General features: G+C 37.9%; 1 protein-coding gene across 1 annotated transcript in view; it reads left to right on the top strand.

The window, feature by feature from the left end:
* Window positions 1-19,626, top strand: part of SLC28A3 (solute carrier family 28 member 3) — a 39,980-nt gene extending 20,354 nt beyond the window's left edge. Inside the window, exons 8-18 of the mRNA XM_069002124.1 lie at window positions 767-844; window positions 5,376-5,456; window positions 6,442-6,522; window positions 7,485-7,610; window positions 7,922-8,052; window positions 8,825-8,993; window positions 10,618-10,815; window positions 13,465-13,546; window positions 14,370-14,468; window positions 16,230-16,353; window positions 19,436-19,626. Coding sequence (XP_068858225.1) covers window positions 767-844; window positions 5,376-5,456; window positions 6,442-6,522; window positions 7,485-7,610; window positions 7,922-8,052; window positions 8,825-8,993; window positions 10,618-10,815; window positions 13,465-13,546; window positions 14,370-14,468; window positions 16,230-16,353; window positions 19,436-19,538 — 1,272 coding nt within the window. The 3' untranslated portion in view covers window positions 19,539-19,626. The remainder of the gene's footprint in view (window positions 1-766; window positions 845-5,375; window positions 5,457-6,441; window positions 6,523-7,484; window positions 7,611-7,921; window positions 8,053-8,824; window positions 8,994-10,617; window positions 10,816-13,464; window positions 13,547-14,369; window positions 14,469-16,229; window positions 16,354-19,435) is intronic.
* Window positions 19,627-19,984: the final 358 nt, after the last annotated feature.

The following is a 19,984-nucleotide window of genomic DNA, read 5'->3' as shown; positions in this document are numbered from 1 at the left end:
AGAGTACCCCCCTGAAGGACGTTCAGACTTTTCACCCCAGGGATACTATTGTCACAGCTGTTCTTCACAGGTAATTAAGCACATGTAAAACCAGACAGTGCAGAATGTACTGTCTCTGTGTGGGAGTAAAAGCACAAATCTGATGTCTGTCTAATCTGCAGGCAGTGGGAGTCAGCTGGGTTTTGTCACCAGGTTTGCAGTTTCTGACCGAAGCAAGTCTGATGCCGCCTTTCGTTAGCTTCATATTTTTATGTCTTACAGTCTCTCCTGTCAGAACTAATTATGGTAGCTATTATAAACTGTATTTTAACTCCATTTTAAACTGAATCATTAATGCATATATTTGCATCAGAAGTATAAAATGCACCACCGGATCAGAATTAAAAAGTAGAAGATTCCCTTAGGCTAGCTCTTAGCTACACCTTCCAAAACTCGTTACTTCAGCCATCAAATCTCCGTTTTAAGCCGTATAGTTTATTTTACTTATTTGCATCGGATGGAGCATAGAAATGCACCACAGTATTTGGATTAAAAAGTAAATGTTTCTTTCAGTGTAGCTTATGGCCTCTATTGTGTCGGGTACTCAGCAGAGCACAGCAGAGATCCTCAATTCAGCCAAACACAGTCAGGGGGCCTGGACCCATACAAATCAGAGCCCAATCTTCTTGTACCTCACCATATCTCTGCAAGGCAACTAGCAATATTTTCTGGGGTTTTGGCAGGTACCCAGGGCTTACGGATAAGTTATTTTGCTTTCTGTCCCTAGACTTTTCTGGAGTACTCTGATACAGGTGCCAAGTTTGTGTTTGGTGACAAATACACGGATCATTTCTTTGCTTTTAAGGTAAGACGGTTGTTATATGCCATATGTGGCAGATAGACAATGGTAAAAGGAACATAGCTGGGAAATAAATTTATTTTGTCTTGTGATACCTATGTAGTCATCAGAGAAATCAACAGGCAAATTATGCCTTATTATGTGACATTCTGAATAGAAAATCTGGGAACCCTTTCATTCCCTGCTATACACTGAGTTAGATTGCACTTATTTAGTTTAATTATAACAACATATATTGCATGTAGACAGAACTTTGGGTTATCTCTCTACAAGGAATAGTTTAAAAAGCTTGTACCTGGTCACTGAAAGAAATATTACCTCCTACCTATCTTCCCTACCTCTCCATGAGTAAAAGTGCTCTACCATACTATGTTGTTGTACCTTTAAGTGCTGTGCAGATCACTGCCTCACAGACATTCCCCCTGAAGAAGTGTAGAGCCTAAATGTGTGTTTATTCACGCTTGGGAGAAGAGCTAGAAGCTCCCTTAGAAGGAAGAATTACATGATACTACATTATTATTGTATTAGTAAGATCACAGGGAGATTTCCCATCTTTCTCTTAAGACCTAAGAAACAGCTGGAATGCAGTTCATCTGCTTTGTGGTCTCTCATTTGTACCAGTATCCTTCCTAGTTTTGGTCTGAGAAGTCACTCATGCCACAATGCCTACTTAGGCTGGAATCAAGAACATAAAAGTCAAAAGAAATCCCAAACCCCAAACCAACCCAAATAATAAATAAATAAACCCCAAACAAATAAGAGAAATGTATCAGGACTTACTCAGAGACCATTCTTTTGATATTTCAGATACCTGACCATGGGCTTATATGCCTTTTATCTTACTTTTTTTCTTGAGGTGATATTCCAAACTAGATATTCTTCAAACTTAGCTCTTTCATTACTTGAGAAAGAAGCTGCTGTATGTAAAATAGCCTGCTACTAAGAATAGTCAGAACATCTTAGAAGGGAAAAAGAAATTAGGCATTTCATCAATAAATATGAATTACATTTTAAGAGCAGTACTTTTGCACCTTTAGTTTCACTTTCCAGGCTCCTCTTACTTTTACTCTATTGAGCACTCAAATAACAATTTTTATTTCCAATTACATGTTTTAGGGATTAAATTATTTAATTCCCACACCCCTGTGTTATTTTTCCTGTAGTTTTTGACAATGCCTTATGAATATGATTATTTCCCAAGGTGATTTTTAGTGCCTTAGTGATGATGCAAAATACTTTGCTTACTAAAGAAGCCATAACTAGGGACCAGACGGCCCTAGTTTGCTTCTGTGTAGGCAAACATCCATCAGTCTTATGCTATGGTTCAAGCCAGAAAAACCATGGTATTTTTAGAAGACGATAACAGGAACAAGTAGATTATTCTCACATTGAAAAACAAGAAAACAAAACCCATGAGTTGATTTTCAGAGCTGCATATATATATATGTATATATATGGCAGACAAGTGTAGAGCAGTACCAAAACGTGTTCTGTCTGCTCCTCCTGTAGACCAGGAATTCCCTCTTCCAACAACAGTGCATGACAAGCAGCCTCTTCTCTCTTGAAACACTTGTCATTTAGTTAGACATTAAGTTGGTCCAAAGTGGTTCTTTATATCTTTCAGATATTTTATGGGCTTTGCATGTTGTGATGATCTCTCCAAATCTTACCCCAAGATATTTCAAAACATCCTCCAAAGACAGTGCTTAGCTCCTGAGAGATTAGACAAGGGACAGGATATGTCTTTGCAGAAAACTCAGAGTCCAGTTGTATCCGTACTGCATCCTTAGCAATATGCAGGGACACATCAGTTTTCTGCCAGGTGAAGTGTTACCATATTACCAGAGCAGACACATCCCGTATGCACCCCTATATGGGTTCTGACCTGGCCCACCAGTCCCCTAGTGCCTTTGAGCACACAGTTCTGGAAGCACTAATTAGTCAAAAATGCACACATTTACATACATAAACTGGGTTATTTTAAATGTGTATTTGTGTATGCAGATGCATCATTTCAGAATTCTGAAAAAAAACACTTGCCCACATAAATAAGCACTTCCAAGCAGTTAAGTAGATGGAAAAGGCCTTTTAGTACTTTGTCTTCTATCCTGTTGACTGCGAAAGGCAATGTTTGCTTTGAGCAAAGAAGAAATTAGACAGCTGTTAAATCTTTAGCTTCTTTTTAACACCAGGAAAATTTATGGTTCCCTGAGAAAGGCTTTGCTTTGAAGGTCAAGCTTTAGGAGTGTATGAAAAAGCAGGATGTTCCTTAAACATCAATAGCAACTTCTTTAAAGGAAAACAAGGAAAAAGTTAAACATCAAGCCACAAATGGGAGGGGAGTTAAGAGCAGCCAGCAGTTTTAGCTCCCTGCTTTGTATGATAATAACAAAAGAAAAGGCAGGGGAGAAAGATACTCATTTTACTGATCTAAAGCTTCTGGAATTACTGCATGGCAAACTATCCCTACAGAATCACAAAAAGATCAAAGAACCAAACTTGAGAAAGCAGCATTATATCAACCTATTGAACAGCACAACAATATTGGTTAATTGCACTCTGTCCTTTCAATGAAAGGTTCTGATCATCAAAATTGAGTTTCTAAATGTTTATCAAAATTGTTCATAGTACCAGCTCTCCTCTAGAAAGGCATAGCATCTGTTTACTGAAAAGGCCTGAACTAACAAAGTGGTTTGTTGTTTTTCATTCTGTTACTTGATTTTATTTATAATGCATTATGTCATTAGTGAACACACATGAAAGCTTATGTGGCTGTGGGAAAATGACTGAGGCCCTGTGGACTGGTAACTGGAGATACATTTAGAGGAAACTGAGGGGTTATATTAGCATCTTAACAGGAGTTATAATACATAGTAAATCACAGTTGCTGCTCCCTGCAAGGAATATGGTTGGCGCATGACTTGAAACCTCTTCCACGATGATTCACCATCATCTACTAAGGGGGATGACATGGAGGGTGAAGCAGAGTGGAGACACCATGGCCAGGCTCTGTGGAAATCCTTGCAGGGAAGGGACCTTGGTGGTACTTTGTAGCTGATAAGCCGCATACCAACTGTCAACCCAGGGAAAGAAGGGAAGATGTCCCACTGCTGAGCCAGCAACTGTGGCAAAATCCCTCTCCTTTGATGAACTTGCTTCATTAAAGCCTAATAATAATATTAATGCACACCTCTATGTCAAAGTTACCGGTCCCCGAGGTACTGCCACCCCTCAATGGGATGCTCTCTGCATTATTTTTGACTGTATCTTTAAAAGTGAAGGGAGACAATTTTACACTAATCAGTAACAAAGGTATGTATGACTAGAGTCACTCAAGCTGCACGTAAACACGAAGAAATATTATGTAAGTTGAGAATGGGGGAAAAGCTAGGGAACACCCCGTCGTAGCTTCTGGCATCTGTTGATGGGCTGAACCCGTCTTCTTTCCCGTAGGAACACCTACTGGGTAAGAACCAGACTCTATGCACCCTGAATACTTTTACTGGGGATTTTTTGCCTGTATTCCTTTAAATATATTTTTGCAGTCAGATACTATCATCAACAATCTTCAAACCTTAACCTGTCGTGATTTTATATTAATAAAGAGTGTTATCCTATAAACTGTTAGTGTGAATCCTTCATAGATGCTAGCAGTTGCCAGCAATGGATAACACACTCTCATAAAGGCGAAGACCTGCTGAGAGGTCTCCCTTGTGCTGGTGGTGTGTGTCCCTGACTAAGTCAGTCAAACCACCCTCCAATCTAGCAGGACTGCTCATTGAGGAGTCCCCCTAATGGGATGCTGACAAACTGATCAGGAACAAGGGTCTTGGCTTTCCTGGGACACTGTCAGACAAATTAAACACTGAGGGTCACAAAAATCTGTCCACACTAAGGGTTGATGAAGCCTTCCCTTTTCATGTGACAGTGGTACTGTTTTAGCTGTAACTAATCTGTCTGACTAGTTGTGGACTTTTGGGGGAATTTTTCTTTCTTTTGTGTATTAGCATAGAAGTGGTGGGGTCCTGTATATTTAACATACTTGAGAATCAAGTTATATTAGTTTAATTCAGCATGGAAACCCAACAGATTTAGTAATCCATCAGACAGTGGGTTAGGCGTTCATGCAATTCTTTTAAATTATGTTGAAAGAAAGTATTTTTCAGTCTCCAAAGTAAGAGATGGATATTCACTTTTTGTATTTAGTAAGTATATACCTTTAAATAGATTCTGTTTAAAGAATGTAAATGTTTGAACTGACTTAAACATGGCTATAAACTAATATATATCATGCTAAACCAGACAGTTTCAAAACAGTCACAGTTGTGTTAGAAAACTATGTAGATAAATGAAAATTACTTAATTACAGCACAAACAGGAAGGTCAAAAATTTTACAGCATAAGAGTAAACCTTAAGATGAGTTTTCAATACCTGGAAGTACAACTCCAAAAGCATAATTCTCTTTTCAAAGATTAAATGTCCTAAAGGACAGGAAACTACTCCAGAAGTTTTAATGATCTTGTGTCTTCAAACCAGGTACTGCCAATTGTGGTTTTCTTCAGTACAGTTATGTCTATGCTTTACCACGTGGGATTCATGCAGTGGCTTATTGGAAAGGTATGCATTTTTGCCAGTTCGGTGCTCATTTGGCTAGTTTGGGAAACGTTCTGAACACATGCAGAGGAACCTAGCCTGGAAATAGTTCCAAATGTTACCATTGCAAAATCTTAATTGGCATCACATACCACATTTTCCGTCTCTCAGTCTAGTTTCATTGCTTATGTCATATTAATTGTTAGATTTCCCTGGCTAGTTTTAGCATTCCTCAGGTGCCATACTTGCTTAAATCTTCCTTTTTGCCTGCCCTTCTCACAGCCCTCAAAGTTCAGGATGGAGATTAAGTCACAGGCAGTGGATTTCTGCTAAGCATTTCAGTAGCAATTGCGTATACCTTCCTATCACAGATACCCAAATAAGGTCAAAGCAGGTTCTTCACCTCATTCTCTAAGTGTTCATTTCTGTCAGCAGCATGTGTAATGCTAGTGTCTACTAAGATAAGATCAAGTCTACTTTCTGTCCTCTGTCCAGTATAACTATCATATGAGGGAAAAGATCTTCCTCTATGGTGGTAGTTAAAGCTTATTTAAAGATACTCCTAAATTAAAAGTACTTTGCCCTTTACATTCATAGTATTGTTATATAAGCACCATGAACCTCACCTAGCTGACATTAGTGTGCTAAAATTGCAATGAGACAATTTTAACCTTAATCTAAATTTCATCTTTTTCCCCTTCATATGATCCAAGTCTCTTTGGACAAGAACATAAATAATAAGAACACATGAAAACATCTGTTTTGTTTAATTTTGTTTAACATTTTTGTGCCCATAAGGAGCCTGGAGTACTCTCAGTCTGTTAAATTGTTCTTCCTCTATCTTATTTTAGGATGTAATAATTACATGAATGTGCTATACCTTGGAGCTGAAATCATAACTCAGGGAGTATTGTAACATGTCTCTGAACGCTTAAATTGATATGATTAACTCAAGAAGGGCATGGAACAGGCAGAACAAATTTTTGTTTATTTTTTTAAATCATTTTAGGTTGGTTGGATAATGCACATTTTCATGGGGACAACTCCTATTGAGTCTCTGGTAGCTGCGAGTAACATATTTGTGGGACAGGTGAGTTGGAGCACAGGAAAACATGCTACAGAATATAGGGAAATAATGCTGCTCATTGAGCATTTGTGTATTTAAAAAAAAAATCTCTTATAAAGTCAGGATTCCACTACAGCGAGTAGTCTAATGTTGATTTCCAAAATTGCAGTATGTTCATATGTTGGCAGTGATGCACAATGGAGTGGATTTGGGAAGTGATATGTTTTCCCAACAGAAGGTCAAGCATAAGTGTAGGTGATAGGTCTCCCTACCAGATTACTCCAAGGCTATGAAGAAATAAGAATTTTAGGGTTCTTTTTCAATTGAAAAGGCAAGTGGTATGAAAAGACAGCATGGAAAGCAGGCCAAGGGCAGGAGAGAGAGAGACGATGCAGAAAACCAAGATCCAGGGCTAGCAGTATAAGGCCTTATCCACCAAATGAGTGGACCACTTTAATGGGAAACGAGTGAAACGCGCATTTACAACAGTATCTGTTGAAAGGTTAAAAGCAATGTAGAAAGATCAACAATTAACATCCAAGTCCAAATGCAATATTGGTATGATATTTAGCAGTGGTGCATCACCGCATCACCCTGCTTCAAGGTTTAGGGTAGTACCTCTCCATGACACTGCCTCTAGAATGTGCTCACATATGTCAGAGGGGCATGTTTCACTTGACTAACAAACAGCCTTATCTGTGGCTGTCCCTAAGTGACTCAGAATTGGAATAGAATTTCTTGACAATTTCATTGTGCCTTTCAGGGAGACAGCAAACCAGCCAGAACTGTCTTCAGACATTCTCCTTCTTGGGATAAAAAAATCCCTAGTCTAATGAAATTTGAGTCCTTGTTAGCACTAGGATTAACTAGTCAAAGACATCTAAGAAAGTGTGATGCAGACACTCATTTTTCTGCCCTGTTATTAAAAGAAATCTTTAGGCTTTTATTAGGGATTTCTTAATTTGGTACTTGTTTTCCACTTCCAGACAGAATCTCCTCTCCTGGTACGGCCCTACTTACCATACATCACCAAATCTGAACTCCATGCAGTCATGACAGCAGGATTCTCAACTATCGCTGGAAGTGTCTTAGGAGCATATATTTCTTTTGGGGTAAGACAGGGGAAGAGAACTAGAAAATATCTGGTTTATCTGAAATGTTTTAAGTATGTAGCCCAGCTAAAATGCTTTGAAAGTGTCCCTCAATCATTATCACTGTTTGTTTCTTTCTTCTCTGAAGGAATTAACCACCAAAATCCTGGTCTTCTGACAGCTCTTTCTCTTCTTTTCCTTACGAGAAATACGAACTTTTGATGACCTCATGTAGAAAAATCATCCAAACAACTGATCAATTTAATTGCTTTCCTCCATGTTTGTGCATGATATGGTTATCATGGAGTATTTTCTATCACCTGGAATTCTAGGTTTCCTCCTCCCACCTGCTGACTGCTTCTGTCATGTCAGCACCAGCATCATTAGCTGCCTCCAAATTATTCTGGCCTGAAACTGAAAAGCCTCTGGTAACTCTGAAGAGTGGACTACAAATGGCAAAAAGGTAAGCTGGTCCAGGTACTAGTTAATACTACTGCAAAAATGAGGTTTGGGAAAATAACTCCTCACACATAAATTTTAGGGAGATTACATAGTAGGTGTGCAAACAATAAATTAATTACAGACTAATATACTGCAAATGGTTGATTTGTGAATTCAGGTGAGTGTGCCCAATAACAATCTAACATATGTCAAGGACCTGGGCCAAACTGTAAACTCTCCAAAGAAAGAGGGAAATACCTACCTGAGGTGACCTGCCAGGAGGCTTTCCCATTTGTAATGTTGCTGCCTTTTTTCTGTAATGAATCTGAAAATACAAACATGTAAAAGCAAAGGCAGAGCAATCATTTCAACAACAGCGGCAAACTTGTTGCCCATCTGCAGGGAAGCTTCTCTTAAGAAGGACAGTTAAAGCAAAAAGATTTGTAAGGATCTGTTCCTGAATGGCCCAGGCATTTCTGCAAGGGCTGCATGGAAGAGGAGCAGTGACACTCCCTAATCCTAGCAGTGCTACAGTTTTGAGATCTGATCCATATCTTGCCCAACCCTGAATGTACCAGAATTCATGCTCAGAGCACCACAAGCATATGCTTCAAGTGTCTGCCATGAGGACAGGGAAATCCTACTTCACCTCATAATTCTTCTTCATTATTTTCTCTATGAGTGAACAGACTGTTTCAGTACTAGACTTTTAATCACATGCATGTACGTTTTAGTTCTATTATTTGTTCTTGAGTTTAAAGATGTTCACACTGTTTTTTTCTTCACTGGCAAAGTGAATCAAAGAATCTGCTGGAAGCAGCCAGTCAGGGTGCCTCTACCTCCATTGGGCTGGTAGCAAACATCGCTGTGAATGTGATCTCCTTCCTTGCTCTGCTGAGCTTCCTTGACTCAGGCCTTTCTTGGGTGGGCAACTTGTTTGACTATCCACAGCTGAACTTTGAGGTATGGTCTCCAGGTCCTTCATGCAGCTTGGATACATGCATAATTTGTCTTTTTCAAATTTAAGTGCTTGTGTGGTTTGTTTGTAGGGGTTTTTTTTGTTGTTGTTTTGTGTTTTAACATGATCTAAACCTATATTTCATTTGCATGTTCTGAAAGTTTTTTAAAGTAAAATTTTCACCCTGTAAGTATTTCTGTATCTATTAGTCCATATATAGTTTCCCTCTGTGGTGTTCTTTCTAACCCTCAGAGTATGTTTACATGGAGTATGCTAGCACCTGCCCCCTCTGACTTGGCAGTGAGCAGATCTGTCAGTTACACACCTGCCAAGCCATTAACATCTCCTTCAGCTAAATATTAAAGTGGCTTTAGCTTCAGAGAATCCCATCAAACCCTTAATGCTTGCTACGTTTGCTTAGATGGGGACCCTGGGGCAAGGCTGGACTTGTCTGAAACCAGACTTGATACCTCCTAGTTCTTAATGCAATTACAACATAAAACTGTACCCAAATCACTCAACTGAGCAAACAGGACTTGCGTTTAAACCTAGGTCAATATGTGAATTTTGACCCAATGCAACTACCTTGTTTCAATGGTTTGGGGCTTTTTGTTTTGCAAGACTCTAATAAAAGACCTGTGGGAAACATGGATATAACTTGTGTTAAAGGTGCTGCAGAAGTGAATAGTCACTCACAACAGATCTGGCTTCAGCAATACTAAGTTATTACCCTGGTGAGCTTTCAAGACATCTCACTGCACCCCAAACACCCACAGCTGAGGAAAGGCACAAGTATGTGCCTCAAGCATACTCATGCAAAGGCTGGTATTTTAATAACTGCTGGATGGTGGAAGATATGGACAGGTGGATAGTCCACAAAGAATTGAAACACACAGACATGATGCATGCAGCCATTCTTCCCTTAGGAGAGACACTAATGTAACTTTTTGTGGGCAGAGAAATCAGCCAGAAATAGTAACTGCTTTAAGACCTCCATTACATTCCCTAAGGACAATCTGACCAAACCCTTTCACAACTAGAGCTATTTTCTCCTATATAAAAATAAGCTATACTGTGAATGGGATTTCTTTTTCAGTTTGCATAGATCTTGTAATGCCAGGAAAAAGTAGGTACAGCTTTAATTGTGTCAGATGCACAGTTTTTATGCAGAGACAACTCTTTTGTTTACACTGGTTGGAGTCCAATAACCTGATAATTAAGCACGTTCATTAACACATTTGATTTAATCAGGAGAAGAATTAGAATTCTCAGTTCTCTTATCAGCTCTTTTAGTTCAATCTTCCTTCTTGTCATCAAACACTTTGCCTAATTTGAAGCCATTATTGAGGGGAAAAAAAGGCACAGAAACGTTTGTTTTGTTTTAGATATAAGATTAGGGACATATATAAATATTTTGTTATATCTAGAGTCTGGATTAGTATTTTAAAAGTTACTCAAGCATGCCTTACTATTAAAAGCTCTCCCAGTTATTGCCAGCAAAAATTCAAGGCCAGTTTTCCTCTGCTAAAACAAAACCATCCTTATTTTAAGTTTAGGAAAGTTAACTGCATGCTGTTGTTCCTTGACCAACCATATCTCTTGACCTGCTTTGTCTTACACATTCTGCAGAACATTTGTGCGTATGTCTTCATGCCATTCTCTTTCATGATGGGAGTAGACTGGGAAGACAGTTTTATTGTCGGTGGACTACTGGGTTACAAAACTTTCTTCAATGAGTTTTTGGCTTATGAACGCCTTTCAAAACTGATTCAAAACCGAGAAAAGGGTGGAAGCATGTACATTAATGGTGTGAAGCAGTATATGACAGTAAGTAACATTTTCTGTTCTACAGATTTATTTGATCTACTACTTCAGTGTTGAAACTCAGCATATTTTTTAATATGGCCATAAAATGGTTGCATAATACTCTTAAGATGTGTCTTTGAGCAACAGAGTTCAATTATGAAAATGCAGCATTCCTCTGTGAGGCTGCCATGATTTTCACTGCCCTAGCCATCTTGAATAAACGTAGAAACAGAAAGGCATGGGTTTGGGGAATATGCAGTGTCCTACAGGACACTGCACTTAAAGGCTGTCTTCAAGGCGACTTTCTTCTTACCTGATTCTTAGCACTTTCCTATGAGCTACTCTCTTAAGAAAACCCCAAGGAAGAACTTGAGGATCCTCCTGCCCTCAGAGGTTTGTCCAAGCATTAAACTTGAAGAGAGGCATCCAGCGAGCTCCAGCAGGCAGCATTACTGGCACACATTTGCTGTAGGCTGTTACTCCCTCTGCAGAGGGCAGTAATAAAAGACATGTATTACATGGCATACACCTCCCTTGAGACACTGAGTCCAACCAGTCTCTCTCAGTTGAGCTTTCCAGCCTTGTCCCACCTTTCATTCACAGTCTACCCAACCGACCTGTAACTGTTAGTACAGTGCCCTGAGGAAGGCAGCGCTAAGGGCATCCTAGGTGTGTGTGCACAGGGCCAAAGGTCATGCAGTGATCAAAGCTGACCTTTGCAGACATGACTGCTCCACCCTCTGGCATTCCCATGCACAGCACATGCTGAATTCTTCCTGAGCACAGGCAATGAAAACCATGATATCCAGCTTTTCACCTTCATTGATCCTTCTTTCTCAAATTGAGACAGATTGTCACTGTAGAGAAATCCTGAATTAGAAAGTATTTTGTACAGCTCTTATTTCCTTCTTTGAATCACATAGGATGCTGTGGATACCTCATATTAAAAACCAAACCCACATTCTTGACCACGTGCATTCCTGATTAACAGAACATATTTCATACATGGAGGTAGAAAGCCAGATGATCTGTCAAATATTTGCACCATTGCTTGAGCATCCATTACCAGTGTTCCTGAAATTGTTGGCAATAGGGTCCTGGACTAGAACTAATCTTTGATATGCCCAGCTATAGAAGTGCTTCCTTCTACTATGTGAATGTGGCACTGAATTCCTGTATAAGTGAATAAGGTTTTTTTAGCTTCTTTTTCTTTTTTTCTTTTTCTTTTTTTCTCTTTCTTCTTTCTTCTTTCTTCTTTCTTCTTTCTTCTTTCTTCCTTCTTTTTTTCTTTCTTTCTTCCCCATAAGATGTCATATAGAACTTTCACATTCACTTCAAATAACTGTAAAGAGCTGTATTAGCTTCCCTGGTGAAAAGCTCTGAAATACATAAACAATTTTGATTCATAATGCTGGTAAAAATTGGCTGGTAACCATCATAATTACAGCACAACAGTTCAGATGAGGGTGTGCTTGCCTTCCATTTTTAATTTCTCTTCAGCTTCAGAGCTCTCTAATTCATCCACACACAGATTTTCACTCAGACTGAGCAAACAAGTGTCTTCACCTGAGTCATTAATTACACGGCTTCCTGTTTTCAGAGCTAGGAAAGTGCAAATGAAAGCAGAGAAGTCACAGTACACAGAGGTTTTTCTAGGAAAAGCTGGTAGAGAGGGTACTTGAAAAACATTTTCCTGCATTTGTGCAGATTGATTGAAAGTATCTACAAATTGATGTTCATAAAAGAGGAATTAAACCAGGGAAACTTCTAATAAACAGGAAACCTGCTAGAACACTCACTCATTTTCAGCTTGAACCTAAGCCACAGTAAATAGGAATCCAGAGCTTCCAGGGGGACAAATTCATTTGTTGAGATATGTTGCCTCCTTTCTCAAAATGTTTGAACTATGTTTGTCTGAAGGCCTGCAAGGTTTGTAGCCTGATTTCATCTAAAGCCATTTTGTGTCCTGTGAGGGTCCCTCCATGGAGGCAAAGGCCAACTTTGTCTCTGCTCTGTGGTCCAGGCTTAGCTGGTGTTACCCAAGGGGAGAAGGGGGGTGGAAGTCAGTATGGAAGTAAGCTTGTTAATGGGGATTCCAAAATCATGATGTTCCTCTCTGCCTGTTAACACATCAATGTACCCACTTCCTAGAAGATTCATTTGCTTTCTCCGCACAGGGTGGAGCATGCTCAAAGCAGCTTTGTACATAGAGCCCGCTGCTTCTTCAGGGACAAAGAAGTCAGGGATACATACCAAAACTTTAGGTTCCAACAGAGTTTTATAGAGGCATCCAGCTGTGAAAAACAAGTTGTATTATAGCTCTCTGACTCATACTTTCAGAAAACAGCAGCTAAGTTGCCACTAGTAAGATCAGATTTCTTTTTTTTATCTTTAATTATTAGTACTCAATTCAAAAAGACACAACAATATACGTGAAAGATAAAATCATCACATGGCTTATGAGTCCTCACATGGGCAGTGGGTATAAAAGCCTGTGACTTTCAAGTAGAGAATAAATCTACCTTTCTGAAAGCCACACCTTGGGTAGCAACCAAGCAAAACAGAATGATTTTAGTACTCAGAACTCTGAGCCACAATGCCATATTTTCAGACCTTTAAATCACAACGAGCTGTTTCAAACCACTCAGAGGGTGTGTGTTTGTTTTTCAGGTTCGCTCTGAAGTCATCGCCACCTATGCTCTTTGTGGGTTTGCCAACTTCGGCTCCCTGGGACTGGTAATAGGAGGCCTGAGTAAGAACCCCTCTCACAGATAATTTGCCAAGCAAATCCCAAAGAAAGCACCCAAAGGAACAGGCTGTGGGTGAAGCTTTGCAGCTTAGGGGCTGAGCAGCTGCTCTGCCAAGGCATAGCACTCAACTGAGAATGGAAGGGCACCCAGAGGGGTACAGGCTTTGGTGTGGAGGTACTGGGAGAGGTGCTGAGGGCAAGGAGAAGGAACCAAGCCCTTCTGATAGCCCTCCCTGTTTAGCCCTCAAACATGAGCCTGAGCTACTACTACCCATGAGCTTCAGGAGAAGCAAATCATCTCCACAGTGGGCTGGTTTGAAAGATGAAGTTGGCTATTTCCTGTAAAAATATCACATATATGCAGTAGGCTTATAGGGAAAGAATAAAAGTAAAGGTTTTCAGATCTCGACGGAAGAAGAAAAATTGAAAAACCATCTGAGTTCCTCACCAGGTAGCTAAAATTGCTGGCAGTCCTCTACCCAGAAGCCACAGTGGACTCTGCAGTGCCAGCAGTGGGGCAGCATAGAGGAGCAAGACCCAGCCATGGGGCCAGACGCATCGAAGGGCATAGTCATCCAGCACAGATGTGCAAACTGCCAAAGCAAACAGAAGTTACCATTTTACATATAAGTCACCCTCTTAACAGAGAGAGCCAACACTGGCACTTGGCCTTCAAACAGCCCACTAAAAAGTGTTGCATTTTTCCTCCATGTTTCCCTTAGTTCAAACTGCAGGGTGGGAAATTCCTCCTGTGGGGGAAAAAGCTGTCAGGTTCACCTTCCTTATATGTATTTCTGCTTGACATACACTTTATTTTTCTTCCTAGCAAGCATTGCTCCCTCAAAAAAGAAGGAGATAGCCGATGGTGCTTTCAGAGCAATGATTGCGGGAACTGCAGCCTGTTTCATGACGGCCTGTGTTGCAGGTACAGTGCTGGGGTTTGGTGTCCCCTACAGTCTGTGACCACCACATGGCAGTGCACCAGCACTAAGCTATATCCACCTGGGCTGCCCCTGTCACTCAAACACAAGTATATTTTTGGGTTTGGCAGGATTAAAAGCTGATATGAAACAAAAGGTTCTTGAAAGCTAGAATATGAAAAGATGTAAAGATTTTAGTTCTCCCATTATGCCTTTATTTTGGGAGGGTGGGGGGTATGGTGCTTTTTGGGGGGAATTTTTTGTTGTTTTTTGGTCTGTTTGTTTGTGCAGATCACATGACTCATAAACAAAGCAAGTTATAGATGAATTACATTCCCTCCTCCACAGCACTAGATACCAATACAGAGAACCAATTCTGGAAAAGAAACAGAAAAGTGAAATGAAGGAGTGTAAAAGAGAAAGAGTGAGGGGGAATCTAAACAACTCCTTGTTCTAGTGTTAAATCAGTATTTTGAGTGGATATTATTTCCACAGAGCACTTAGACTAGTGCTAAATGGGACTCCACAGCTGATCCTTATTTTCAAAATTTCACCCTTAATGTGAGTGAAGAATCACAATGCAACAGTCATTTTAGGGAATAAATTTAAAAGAACACATTAATTATTCAAAAGATTAATTAATTGATATGTTTCAATAGGTAAAATTTATCCTCAATATTTAACAATCCCTTTTCCAGCTCTCTTACGTGAGCATGTGATACACAAAATTTTATGATGAAGGTTAAAGCACTCATATTTCAACAGTGAAGAAAGATCTTGCTATTTTATGTAGCTAAAACCACTGTTTCTACCACAACCTCTCTATGCCTTTGTGTTCATGGTAGCAACAGAAACATACACATTTTAATGATAAGCCCACACTATTTTCTGAAGGCTACAGAACTAGCACACCTGAAATAACATCAGTCTCACAACCATCCATAATATTTTAATACATGACACTACTCTGCATAACTGAGAAACCAGGAAACCCTACTAAAGTGTATCATTTCACAATACTGATCTTAAGAATAATGTTGTGAACAGCCACTGGGAAAATCTCTCCAAAATAATAGAATCTGCTTTGGAAAAAAAATTGCATTCCACTCACTCTTGCTACGGCAAATGCTTTCCTTATGCTCAGGGGAAAGTAGAAAAGCCAAGCAATTTCTATTACCCCAGTTAAGATAAGAACATATTAAAAATGTGTCCAAGTTCCACAACGTTACATAGAGAAGGAGGTATCACTTTCATACTTTTGTGTCTCCCTTACTCCAGTGAATGCAGACATTACTATTTGTAGGAAATTTTGGAGAACATCTAGCAAAGCAAACTATTTAAAACAAAATAAAAGCTTCTGTATTTACTTGCACTGCTTTAAGTGCAACATAGCTTCATTTTAGTTAGTGAAAACTCACTGACCCAGCAGTGAGAAAGGCATTACTACACCGTATTATTGTAATAGGGGCCAAAAGAAAAGGAAACCAAAATTATCTGAGTGTAACAGGTTGCTGTAGTTTAATTTCTACATATAAAAAGTAAATAAATTGTTGTGGTTCCTCCTTACTTCAGTTTTTAAAAATTATTCAGATTCTTTAAAAATCCCACAGTTCAGGGGTTTTGACCTTGTACTTTTACATAACCACCTCAGATGGTGATTTTGCGTCAGCCAGGATGGTTCATTTGATCATGCCCCCATGACTCATATTCCCAAATCTCATCTTCCTCTTCATTACTCATTAAGAAAATTGTAACTTACTTCACAGGAATGCTGACTGTCCCTGGTCTGGAAGTTCCTTGCCACATCTTATTAGGAAATGCTTCCAACTTCACAGATTTTCCTGCCAACAGCACAGAGCTAGTTAAATGCTGCCAGCATCTCTTCACCAGGTATTGAGAAACCCTTTATCCTCTGAGAGTAAAATTTAGGGAGCCCATATCTTCTCTAAAAGCCTAATTTTTTTATTTTATTTTATTTTATTTTTTTTGTATTTGGCTTTTTTTTCTTAAGCAGCTGCTTTCAGTGAACTAGCATCTTTTAAATAGATTAATATTTTCATGCTGCTGAATTGTTTTCCTTTTCTTGGGCATTTTTCTGGTGCATAGCAAATGCATACAGAAACAACAGACAATACAAAATATCTTTGTTGAAACCTCCTCAGGAGAGGAGGGTCAAGCATTGATCTCTCCTATGTGGTGACCAGTGATAGGACCTGAGGAAATGGTCTGAAGCTGTGTCAGGGAGGTTAAGGTTGGATATTAGGAAAGAATTTTTCACCCAGAGGGTGGTTGGGCACTGGAATAGGCTCCCCAGGTCACAGCACTGAGACTGACAGAGTTCAAGAAGCATTTGAACAATGCTCTCAGACACATGGTGTGACTCTGGGGATGGTGCTGTGCAGGGTCAGGGGTTGGACTCGATGATCCCTGGTTTATCTCAAATACTAACAAAAAAATAAATCAAATATTTGAGCTAATATAATGTTAACATAGTATTTGAGGATAGCAATAGCTGAAAAAAAGTCAGGAGCTTTTCCCTCTTTTCCCTCTTCTGTCTGTGAATGTAACTGAAGATGATAGTAATCAGGCCTGTTTACACTGAAAACTTTACATGCATTTAAAGTCGAAAAATATTTCAAGATAATTTGTATTTCATAACTCTCTGTCCAAGTCAGAGAAGAAAGAAATACTGATATTAAATAAGGAACGTACTCAGACATACTGAATACTACCTCAAAAGAACCAAAGGTCTATATATTGAGGTTATGGCAAGAACCTTTCAAATCTGTCCTAATGTGCTACTTTTCTTTTTCTTTTTCTTTTTCTTTTTCTTTTTCTTTTTCTTTTTCCTTTTTCTTTTTCTCTTTTTCTTTTTCTTTTTCTCTTTTTCTTTTTTTCTTTTTCTTTTTTCTTTTTTCTTTTTCTCTTTTTCTTTTTCTTTTTCCTTTTTTTCTTTTTCTTTTTTCTTTTTCTCTTTTTCTCTTTTTCTTTTTTTCTTTTTCTTTTTTCTTTTTTCTTTTTCTCTTTTTCTTTTTTCTTTTTCTTTTTTCTTTTTTCTTTTTTCTTTTTCTCTTTTTCTTTTTCTTTTTCCTTTTTTTCTTTTTCTTTTTTCTTTTTTCTTTTTCTCTTTTTCTTTTTCTTTTTCCTTTTTTTCTTTTTCTTTTTTCTTTTTTCTTTTTTCTTTTTCTCTTTTTCTTTTTCCTTTTTTTCTTTTTCTTTTTTCTTTTTTCTTTTTCTCTTTTTCTTTTTCTTTTTCCTTTTTCTCTTTCTTTTTCCTTTTTCTCTTTCTCTTTCTCTTTTTTTTTCTTTTTCTTTTTCTTTTTCTTTTTCTTTTTCTTTTTCTTTTTCTTTTTCTTTTTCCTTTTTCTTTTTTCTTTTTCTCTTTCTTCTTCTTTTTCTTTTTCTTTTTCTCTTTCTCTTTCTCTTTTTTTTTCTTTTTCTTTTTCTTTTTCCTTTTTCTTTTTTCTTTTTCTCTTTTTCTCTTTTTCTTTTTTTCTTTTTCTTTTTTCTTTTTTCTTTTTCTCTTTTTCTTTTTTCTTTTTCTTTTTTCTTTTTTCTTTTTCTCTTTTTCTTTTTCTTTTTCCTTTTTTTCTTTTCTTTTTTCTTTTTTCTTTTTTCTTTTTCTCTTTTTCTTTTTCCTTTTTTTCTTTTTCTTTTTTCTTTTTTCTTTTTCTCTTTTTCTTTTTCTTTTTCCTTTTTTTCTTTTCTTTTTTCTTTTTTCTTTTTTCTTTTTCTCTTTTTCTTTTTCCTTTTTTTCTTTTTCTTTTTTCTTTTTTCTTTTTCTCTTTTTCTTTTTCTTTTTCCTTTTTCTCTTTCTTTTTCCTTTTTCTCTTTCTTTTTCTTTTTCTTTTTCTTTTTCTTTTTCTTTTTCTTTTTCTTTTCTTTTTCTCTTCTTTTTCTTTTTCTCTTTCTTTTTCTTTTTCTTTTTCTCTTTCTCTTTTTTTTTCTTTTTCTCTTTTTCTTTTTCTTTTTCTTTTTCTTTTTCTTTTTCTTTTTCTCTTTCTTTTTCTTTTTCTTTTTCTCTTTCTCTTTTTCTCTTTTTCTTTTTCTCTTTTTCTTTTTCTCTTTTTCTTTTTCTTTCTCTTTCTCTTTTTTTCTTTTTCTTTTTCTTTTCCTTTTTCTTTTTCTTTCTCTTTCTCTCTTTTTCTTTCTCTTTCTCTTCCTCTTTCTCTCTCTCTCTTTCTCTTTCATTCTCTCTCGCTTTCTCTCTCGCTTTCTCTCTCGCTTTCTCTCTCGCTTTCTCTCTTTCTCTCTTTCTCTCCCTATCCCTATCCCTATCCCTATCCCTATCCCTATCCCTATCCCTATCCCTATCCCTATCCCTATCCTCCTTTCTCCTTTCTCCTTCCCCTTCCCCTTCCCCTTTCTCTTCCTCTTTCTTTTTTCTTTTTCTTTCTTTTTCATTTTCACAACTAATTGCTCTAGAAATAAATATTCTTAATTCATCCTTTTTCCTTGCTACTGAAAATAGAAGAACTTACACAGCAAAAATCATCTCTGGGTACTCAATCATTCTTACTTCTTCATTCCTCCAACTTTTGCTCATCACACTAATTTTAACTCTAACAGGTTGCTACAAAGACAAGAACCTGCTTTATTTGCAGCAGAATCAACGTTAAGCAGATGCTTTGAATATGTAATAATATTGAATAGAGAAGTGAAACCCTCAATCATTTCAGTTATCTAGGCAGATATACCAGAGGCATGAGCACTTTCTACAGAAAACCGGGAATTACTCTGATAAAACAGAGAACATCTGGATATGCGGCACTTGGTTGGTGTTTGGAAAGTCTCTCTGTTTCATTTCTCATGAAAATTTTAACACATCTAAAGTTGCTTTGGAGAATGTGTGTTCCCATGTACGTGTGTGTATGTATATATACATATACGGCAAAGAGAGATTCCCATAGCAAAATTCTGTGATTCTGTGAAAAGGAGTTTTATCTGATTTCTGCTTTATTTCCTTTCCCAGTGCAAATCATTCGGAGGAGATCTTTCCTGGAGGGAACTACAGTCTGAATTCCTGGAAAGTGTGTTGCCAAATACTGGGTCAACCTGCTCTTCATTGCACTTAGGTTAAATTTTAATTTTTTTAAGAGGATAGATCATAAGTAAGAACTGTGTTCCTTGGAAGAAAGGAAATAAAAAATTTCCTTTGCTACAATGAGGGTGATTTTCCCCCTTGCAATCTTTATTTTTCATCTCTTACCAGCACAATTCCTCTGACTTGCTTGGAATTACTCATAAATTAAACTGGGATAAATGGAAGACACCTCTTGCTGCAGAATTATTCTCCCATTACAAATCGGAATAGAAGAACATTTCTAAGCCTGATTCTCCTGCTTTTATTTCTACCCTGAAACTGACTAATTTGCCAGATTAAACTGCTGTAGGCATGAAGAAAATCAGATTCAGAAGACTTGGCTGGCACTTACAGAAAGCTATAAACTAGAAATAATTTTCAGAGTTGCCATCCATTTCTAATAGTATTTCTTCCTTTTTTGATAGCAAAGAAATGTTT

The sequence above is a fragment of the Aphelocoma coerulescens genome (genome assembly GCF_041296385.1).
Source record: "Aphelocoma coerulescens isolate FSJ_1873_10779 chromosome Z unlocalized genomic scaffold, UR_Acoe_1.0 ChrZ, whole genome shotgun sequence".
Lineage (NCBI taxonomy): Eukaryota > Metazoa > Chordata > Aves > Passeriformes > Corvidae > Aphelocoma > Aphelocoma coerulescens.
The sequence above is the reverse complement of the archived record's forward strand: the minus strand, read 5'-3'. Positions and strand labels throughout refer to the sequence as shown.